At 37.7% G+C, this 9,411-nt stretch overlaps 1 protein-coding gene across 1 annotated transcript; it reads right to left on the bottom strand.

Moving 5' to 3' along the window:
• Nucleotides 1–3,399: 3,399 nt before the first annotated feature.
• Nucleotides 3,400–3,996, bottom strand: LOC102663961 (uncharacterized). The gene has a single exon (XM_006591586.1). It carries the CDS (start codon nt 3,994–3,996, stop codon nt 3,400–3,402), a length of 597 nt encoding a protein of 198 aa, XP_006591649.1.
• Between the last annotated feature and the right edge of the window lie 5,415 nt (nt 3,997–9,411).

Genomic DNA, 9,411 nt, shown 5'->3' with positions numbered 1-9,411 from the left:
TGTAGATTAGGCTTAGCACAACATGCTGGGCTTAGCCTAAATCTACAATTTTCAAAACAGAAGAGGGTCTGAGCTTAGCGTAGCATGGCGCGCTTAGCTAAGCCTCACCAGAATGACCCTTAGGCTTAGCACACAGGGCGCACTTAGCCTAACCACAAAAACTCAGAAATAGTGAGAGAGTTGAGCTTAGTGCAGTAGGGCGCACTTAGCTCAACCTCCTTGACACACAACAAGGGCTTAGCCCAGAAGTTGCGCTTAGCCTTATTCAAAGGACTGAAAAATAGAAGCATATTGGCGCTTAGCCTGACAGGTCAGGCTTAGCGCTGAGACAATTTTTTAAAAATTCAGAAGTGTCTAAACACTGGTGATGCTTAGCGTGTAGGCACACTTAGCGTCTTCCTCGTTCGTGTTCATCAGAAGTGATGAACGTGCTTTGGGCGACATGGTCAGCTTAGCGTGTTCTTCTGGAAATCAAAATTTTCTCAGATGCGATGTGTAGAAGCAAAGCTTCATGGTGAATCAAAGGTGATTCAAAGGTGTTTTGATGATAACAAAAGATGATGACAAAGGTGATGACAAAAAGCTCAAAGATCAATCAAAGAACAACTCAAGTGATCAAGTTAGAATCAAGAACAATTCAAGAGTTCAAGATAGAATCAAGAGAAGAATTCAAGACTCAAGAGGAAAGTTAAGAGTCAAGAATCAAGATTCAAGGTTCAAGATCTCAAGAATCAAGAGAAGGCTTAATCAAGATAAGTATGAAAAGTTTTTCTCAAAAATTGAGTAGCATATGATTTTTCTCAAAACATGTTTACCAAAGAGTTTTTACTCTCTAGTAATCGATTACCAGATTGTTGTAATCGATTACCAGATTGTTGTAATCGATTACCAGTAGCAAAATTGTTTTGAAAAAGTTTTGAAATTGAATTTACAACGTTCCAATTAATTTCAAAAAGCTATAATCGATTACAATGTTTTGGTAATCGATTACCAGTGCCTTTGAATGTTGAAATTCAAATTCAAAAGTGAAGAGTCACATCCTTTCACATAAAAGCTTTGTGTAATCGATTACACTAATTTGGTAATCGGTTACCAGTGATTGTTTCTGAATAAAATCAAAAGATGTAACTCATTAAATGGTTTTTGACTTTTTCAAATTGGTTTTAAGTTTTTCTAAAAGTTATAACTCTTCTAAATGGTTGTCTTGACCATACATGAAGAGTCTATAAAAGCAAGGCTTTGTTTTGCATTTCAATAATCTTGAATACTTTTCCAATCAATCTCTTACAATTCTTTACAAGCCTTGAATCTCTTTGAACTTCTTCTTCTTCTTTGTACCAAAAGCTTTCTAAAGTTTTCTGGTTTTCTAAACCTTGAAAACTTGTGCTATTCATCTTTTCATTCTCTTCTCCCTCCACCAAAAAGAATTCGCCAAGGACTAACCGCCTGAATTCTTTTTGTGTCACTCTTCTCCCTTTTCCAAAAGAACAAAGGACTAACCGCCTGAATTCTTTTGTGTCTCCCTTCTCCCTTGTCAAAGAATTCAAAATGACACAGTGAGAATTCTTTTGATTCTTCCCTTTCCCTAATACAAAAGTGTTCAAAGGACTAACCGCCTAAGAATTCTTTTGTATCCCCATTCACAAAGTATCAAAGGTTTAACAGCCTGAGATATTTGTCTTAACACATTGGAGGGTACATCCTTTGTAGTACAAGTAGAGGGTACATCTACTTGGGTTTGACTGAGAACAATAGAGGGTACATCTCTTGTGGATCAGTTCTAGTGGAGGGTACATCCACTAAAGTTTCAAAGAGAACAAGGGAGGGTACATCCCTTGTGGATCTTTGCTTGTAAAAGGATTTTTACAAGGTTGAAAGAAATCTCAAGGACTGCAGGTCGCTTGGGGACTGGATGTAGGCACGGGTTGTTGCCAAACCAGTATAAAAACTCTTGTGTGTTTGTCTCCTTCTTCCCTACTCTTTTACTTTCCGTTGTGCATTTAATTTCCACTTTTACTTTCTGTTAAGTTTCTCTTCTACTCCTCATTCTCTTAACAATTTAGTAAAAGCCTTAGAAGATTAATTTTTTTATTAGTAAAGGTTTAGGAATAATTAATTCAACCCCCCCTTCTTAATTATTCTGAGGCCACTTGATCCAACACGATGAACAGGCTAAGCGCAGTAGGCACGCTTAGCGCGTTCATCGCAATTCTCAGCAGAATGAAGGGGTCTTGGCCATTTTCAGCCACATTGCCCCTAATGAGCTTCTAAGTTACCTAAAATCCTAAAATGACTAACCCTCAAACTAAAAACCCTAACTTAACACACTACTAACTAAGAAAGCACGAAATCATCTACCCTATGGTTTGAAAGATGAAAATGAAATTGAAAATGTACTCACTTACTTGGATTATGATTGCAATGTAGAATGAAGCAAGAACAATGTAGACAAGTAGGTTTCAACACGCAGTAGAAAGCCCAAAAGCTCAAGGTTAGCAAAGGGTAGAGGCAAATGATATCTGGGTAACACCCAAAGTGCCTCAGCCTTTGGTTTTAAAAACTAAAATTCGTATGACGCGCTTAGCGCACAGCTGCGCTTATCGCGTCAATGAAACGTTTGGGTTCTGAGTAACCCTACACATAGCCTAACCTAGCGCTAAGCCCAACTTGAGGTTTCAAATTCCAGTGAGCATCTGGGGCTTAGTGCAGCAGGTGGCACTTAGCGCTTTCTGCAACACAAAATTTTTATGCAATATGCGCTTAGCCTGAGATGAAAGGCTTAGCGCGCAATCAAGCATCAACTTACAAAGAGTAGTTCAGGCTTAGCGCAACAGACGCGCTAAGCACACTTCCAAGCATTTCAAAAACAATAAGGGATTGGCGCTTAGTGCATCCTGCCGCTAAGCCCAACTCGTGAAAGTTCAATTCCTGAATGGATATGGGGCTTAGCTCAGGACAGCGCACTTAGTGCTGCTACAAAAGATTTTTCCAGAGAAGGAGTGGTGCTTTGCACATCATCTCCGCTAAGCCCACTGCTTGAAGTTTACTTCCCGTGAAGATGTTGGGCTTAGCACAGTGATGTGCGCTTAGCTTAACTATTCAGCCCACTAGCCAAGGGTCTAAGCGCTTAGCGCATGAAGACATGGCGCTTAGCGCAAGGGTTGCGCTTAGCGGATGGACAATTGAAAATTTTTTCTAAGTCTTTTCTGTCCATCTCTTCACCTAGGCTTAAAAACCCCTTTGTTCACTACTAAACAAGCTGAAAAATTAATCACAATCACAAGCAACTATCCTAACATATGCAATTGAAATAAAATGAAAAGGAGAAAAGGGAAAGAAAAGCTGGGTTGCCTCCTAGTAAGCGCTCTTTTAACGTCATTATCTTGACGCATCTTCATATTATCCTAGTTCCAATAAGGTTCCCATTTCCAAAACCTTCTTTTCAGGTCTCCTTTCATCCATCACATGCACCTTCAAATAGACATTTTGGTCAAGCGGATCTTTATCCTCATGGAATAAATCAAAGTTGATTTTCTGATCTTCTATGCCCATTTGCAGCATCTTCTTACCCATGTCAACCACGCAGCTTGCGGTAGACATGAATGGGCATCCAAGAATAAGAGGAATATCAAAATCCTCTTCAATATCCATTACAACAAAATCAGCTGGAAAAATCAAATGCTTAACCTTCACCAAAACATCTTCAATCACTCCATATGGCCGTGTGATAAAGCGATCATCTAACTGGAGGGTCATGCATGTGGGCATTATCTCTAACTCTCCAAGTCGCTGGCACATGGAGAGAGGCATTAAATTAATACTAGCTCCCAAATCTATGAGAGCTTTGCCCACAACAACCTTGCCGATAGAACACAGTATCGTGACACTTCTAGGATCCTTTTGCTTGGGTGGAAGGATGCGTTGAATAACCACGCTACAGTTGCCCTCCACAAAAATTGTGTCACTATGAATGTACTGGTTCTTCTTGGTTAGCATATCTTTCAAGAACTTGGCATAGAGGGGCAATTGCTAGAGAGCTTCTCCAAATTTTTTCAACAATCTTCTCTTTACCTTTTTCATTTTTCAAATTTTTTTTCTTTTTCTTGTTCTTCCTTCTTCTTTATTCTTTCTTGGAAATCTATTATTGGTGTCTCTTCTTCTTTATCATCTTTCGCTTCCTCAACAATTACATCAGTTGTTCCTTAGAAATCCCTAACAAGGGTGTTTAGCCAGCCATTAGAGAAAAGCCCTAACACAAATGAGGTTGAGAGTATAGAATAATTGTTCCTTACATAAGAAGGGGGATCTCTCCTCCTCTTCTCAGCACCTCACAATCACTCTACAGCTCACAAATCTCTCTCTAATTGAAGAATCCTAGGCTTCTCTGCAAAGCAACTCCTTTTGCTGCCTCCAGAGCTTCTATCTCAAAATTAGCATTGTGGTTTACTTGCTCTGGAATTCTCTACTGCTTGCTAAAATTATGTACCCTAATTCTGCACAAGACAGGCTTTAAATAGGCTATGAATCCGCGACGTTGCACTTAGCGCCACCCTCACACTTAGCGTGAGTTAGTGGATTTGAGCTTAGTGCCAGTCATGCGCTGAGCCTGGCTAAAGACAACCATCATGCTTAGCGAGCAGATCTCGTGCTTAGCACACGGCGTTGATATTAATGCTCTGCCAAATTCTTCTGTCGTGCTAAGCACGCTAAAGCTACGCTTAGCGTTGGATGCGCGCTGAGCCCAAATGGTGAGCTGAGCGCAACTGCCACTTTTAACACTTCAAGACTTAGCCTCTGTTAACTTGAAATTGAACAGATTTCATCATTAAATCAAATGGAAAATATTCTAGAGACAGGTATCACAATAAAACAAGATTTATTTACAAATATCTACAAAATAACTATAAATTGTGGAAACTATACAAGTTTTGGAAAATGTTTTCTATACAAAAGTTAGTCGTATAAGACGACTAACACTTCACTTTAGGGAGGTCATTTTTGATAACTTTGGGAATTAGTGATTCCTCCACCGAGATTTGATTAAGTTTAATCTTTTTTATATATCAGCACTAGGGGAAGTTGACATAAATCAAACTACCTTGTGAAAATCTAGGGTTGGTAAGGATAAAATTGGATGTTCTCCGAAGTGGTTCCAGTGAAAATAATGTCCCAAGTGAGGAAATTACTCCATGTTTCAACTAATTCAAATTGCTGTCCTGGAGTTTCACAAAGGAATCTTTGGTTCAACCATTCTGAACCTATCAAATTTGCACAAAATTGAAGGGAGATTTTTGGAGAGACTCAGAGAGCCTGAAGGGTGAATTGCAGAGAGCGAAAAAGCAGAGCAAGGAGCCAAGTTCTCAACTTTGAGGGAGATTAGGGAGTTTTTGAGTGATTGTGAGGTTCCTAGAGGTGGAGGAGACATCCCCACTCCTTTGTAAGCAAGCAATTTCTCTTGATTCCCTTTCTTTATTGTGAAAGGAGCTTCCTTGTCATGAAAGGATAAAAGCCTCAGTTGGGGATTCTTACTGAGTAGTTGATGTAAACTCTTTTTCATATCTAATTAAGGTTGTTTTATGTGTTCACTATTTCTATCTATGTTTATTGTATGCATGCTTGTGGCTTGATCATCCATTTGTGTGTGCTATTAGGGACTTTAGTATTGGGAAATGTACTGTTTCCTAAGAACTTGATAGAGCAGGGACTGAATAACTGCATTGCTAGGGATAATGTGCATGGTTTTAGTTTTCTTTATTATGTTGTGAGTATAATGTTGTTTAAATTAGGCTAAGTTCAACAAGAGGGATCTGCGAATGAAGTTTGATTTAAATTAGTCCAAACTCTGGAGGAATTGGTGTTTGGTATTTTTTTCCTCATTGTTAGATTTCCCCTGCAGTTACTTTTTGGTCCACTTTTTCTTTATACAAATACTTTCAAGGGAAATCCGATTTGCCGGAAAGCGCACCGGATCGTCAAGTATTTAAAATTAAAACGGATGAATCCGAGTATCAAACTCAGGGAACTAGTCTAAGACCGGGTTAAATTTAGAAATAAGGCATTGTTGAAAGAAACATTGATAATTGATGATTTAGAACAGGATTAAACTAAGTCTATGCTAAAAATAGTAAAAATGCAAGTACGTAAAATTGACCACAGTAGGTAGAAGTGTTGGGTCTTTCTAATAGACCAGCTGATGCATATAAGGATGTTTCTCTAATAATTCATGCTTTTGTGTTCTATGTTGCAGCCTAAATTACTAAACCTTGATCCCTAGTTAGACTGAATCAATCCAAGGTTCGTCCTCAGATCCCTCTTGTTGGACTAGGCTCAATTTAGACAGCCCTCCTAGGTTTAGACTAACTTAAACTAAGTTTCATCCTCAGATCCCTCTTGTTGGACTAGACTTAGCTTAAATAGCTTATGAAAGTTTATCCTAAGCTTTGTCCTTAGATCCCTCTTGTTGGACTAAACTTAGACTAAACAACATTACTATAACAACATACTTAAAACCAAAACTTAATTCGCAGATCCCTCTTGTAAGACTAAGTTCCAATTCTGCTTCATTCAAGTTCTAAGGCAACAATATATTTTCCAATGTTAAAATCAGCTAACTAGGCACACAAATGGTTGATCAGACCATGAGCATACAAAATTTAAGCACTGAAAGAAGCATTGAACACAAGAATCACAATCAATTAGATATGAAAATAGTTACATCAGCTGTTCATTAGAAATCCCCAACAAGGGTGTTTAGCCAGCTATTACAAAAGAAACCCTAACAATAATAAGCTTACAAAACCTAGGCATCTCTGCAAAAGTTGCTCTGCTTGCTGCCTCCAGAGTTCTATTCCCGAAATAGGCACTGTGGTGTGCTGTGGAATTTTGTGCCCAGGGCATCGTACCCTAATTCTGCACAAAACAGGCTTTAAATAGGCTTTGAATTTTTGACATTGCACTTAGTGCCACCCTCGCGCTTAGCACGAGTAAGTGGATTTGACCTTAGTGCTAGTCGTGCACTGAGCCTAGCTGAAGACAAATGCTGCGCTTAGCCTACTGATCTTGCACTTAGCGCGCGGCCTTGATGATGATGTCCTATTAGATTCTTCTATCGTGCTAAGCGCGCTGAAGCTGCGCTTAGTGCTGGATGCACGCTTAGCCCACTGATGAGCTAAGCTCAATTGTCACTTTTAGCACTTCATTACTTAGCCTCATTTTCACCTGAAATTGCACATATTTCATCATTAAATCCAATGGACATATTCTAGAGACAACTTTAACCATAAAAAAAGATTTATTTACAAAAAACACTACAAAATAATCATAAATTAGGGAATTATACAAGTTTTGGAAAATGTTTTCTGTACAAAAGTTAGTCGTGCAAGACGACTAACAAACTCCCCCAAATTTACATTTTTGCTTCTCCTCAAGCAAAGAAAGAACAGTTCACTTGTCCTCATGTGACAAGCTACAATGATCACTCAAAAATGGTGTTTGCTTCACAGAGAAATTCAACCATATGAACTGAATATCATGGACTACTTCAATCAATTGATTTTCACAAACATGCAGCTTTTCAAAGATAGGAACATACACATTGGAGTCACAACTGAAATAAGCTTGTAAGGATGGCAGAATTCAAGGAAGGATCATCAACCAAAACCTCACAGTCATTGTTTCACTCAAGCTCAAGTGTTTAGGCTTATTCCATCATAAACAATTAACACAAGTCCCAACCTTTGCATTTCATCTCATGTCATACAGCAATGAACACACAAAATTGAATCTGAAGGACTTTCTAGGCTTGTAATGGGGTTAGGCTTCCAACAAACATGGTTTTTCTAGGATTCAAAAGCTTAGGTTCTAGGAGAGCATTCATCCATAGATATGTGGAAGCAATGCTTTCCAAGATTATTTTGATGATGCCAAAGACTCAAGTCAAGAATCAAGAGTCAAGCAAGTTTCAAGAATCAAAGAGTCGTTCAATCAAAGCAAGTTTGAAGAATCAAAGAGTCGTTCAATCAAAGCAAGTTTCAAGAATCAAAGAGTCTTCAAGAATCAAAGAGTCGTTCAATCAAAGCAAGTTTGAAGAATCAAAGAGTCGTTCAATCAAAGCAAGTTTCAAGAATCAAAGAGCCGTTCAATCAAAGCAAGTTTCAAAAATCAAAGAGTCATTCAATCAAGATTTAAGATTAATGTGAAGAATCAATTAAGATAAGTATTAAAAGAGTTTTTCAAAATATTGAATAGTACAATTTTGTTCAAAAGAATTTTTCAAAGAAAAATCTTTTACCAAGAGTTTTACTCTCTAGTAATCGATTACTGGAAAGGCCATAATCGATTACCAGTAGCCAACATTCTTTCCAAACTGATTTACAAAGCTGTAATTGATTACCATAATCATGTAATCGATTACCAATGTTTTAAAACATTAGATTTCAAATTTCAAGAGTCACAACTTGTGATTAAACATTTTCAAATCATTTCAAACTTGTGTAATCGATTACACAATACGTGTAATTGATTACCAGTGTTTCTAAACATTTTGATTTTTAAATTTAAATATGAAGAGTCACATCTTTTGATGTGTAATCGATTACACTATGATGGTAATTGATTACCAGTGACTTATTTTGAAAAATAAATTACCAAAAGTCACAATTCTTAAAGTGACTAGTTTCTGAAGATTTTTAAAAAGTCACAACTTTTAAAGTGACTAGTTTTCAAAAAGAGTCACAACTTTTAAGTGACTAGTTTTCAAAAGAGTCACAACTCTTAAAGTGACTAGTTTTGAAGAAATTGCCAAAAGTCATAAATCTTTTTCAAGAGCCATAAAATGGCTATAAATATGTGACCATGGCACGAATTTCAATGCATGTATAACATATTTCTTTCATTCATTCAAAGCATTCTTCCAAGAGTTTTTGTTCAATACTTTCTTTATCATGAAAAGTTCATTGGCCAAAAACTTGTGCTATTCTTCTTCTTCATTCCTTCTCTCTCTTGCCAAAAGAATTCAAAGAACTAACTGTCTGAGAATTCTTTTGATTCTTCCTTGTCCCTCTTGCCTAAAGATTCAAAGGACTAACCGCCTGAGAATTCTTTTGATTCTTCCTTCTCCCTCTTGCCAAAAGATTCAAAGGACTAACTGCCTGAGAATTCTTTTGATTCTTCCTCTTCCCTTTAAACAAAAGATTTCAAAGGACTAACCGCCTGAGATATCTTTTGTTTCCCCTTATCAAGATTCAAGGGACTAACCGCCTAAGAATTCTTTGTCTTAACACATTGGAGGGTACAATCTTTGTGGTACAAGTAGAGTGTACATCTACTTGGGTTGTAATACTGAGAACAAGATAGGGTACATCTCTTGTGGATCAGTTCAAGTGGAGGGTACATCGACTTGGTTGTTCAAAT

The sequence above is a fragment of the Glycine max genome, chromosome 11, assembly GCF_000004515.6.
Source record: "Glycine max cultivar Williams 82 chromosome 11, Glycine_max_v4.0, whole genome shotgun sequence".
Classification (NCBI taxonomy): Eukaryota; Viridiplantae; Streptophyta; class Magnoliopsida; order Fabales; family Fabaceae; genus Glycine; species Glycine max.
Note: the sequence above shows the minus strand (reverse complement) of the source record. Positions and strands in the feature narration are given on the sequence as shown.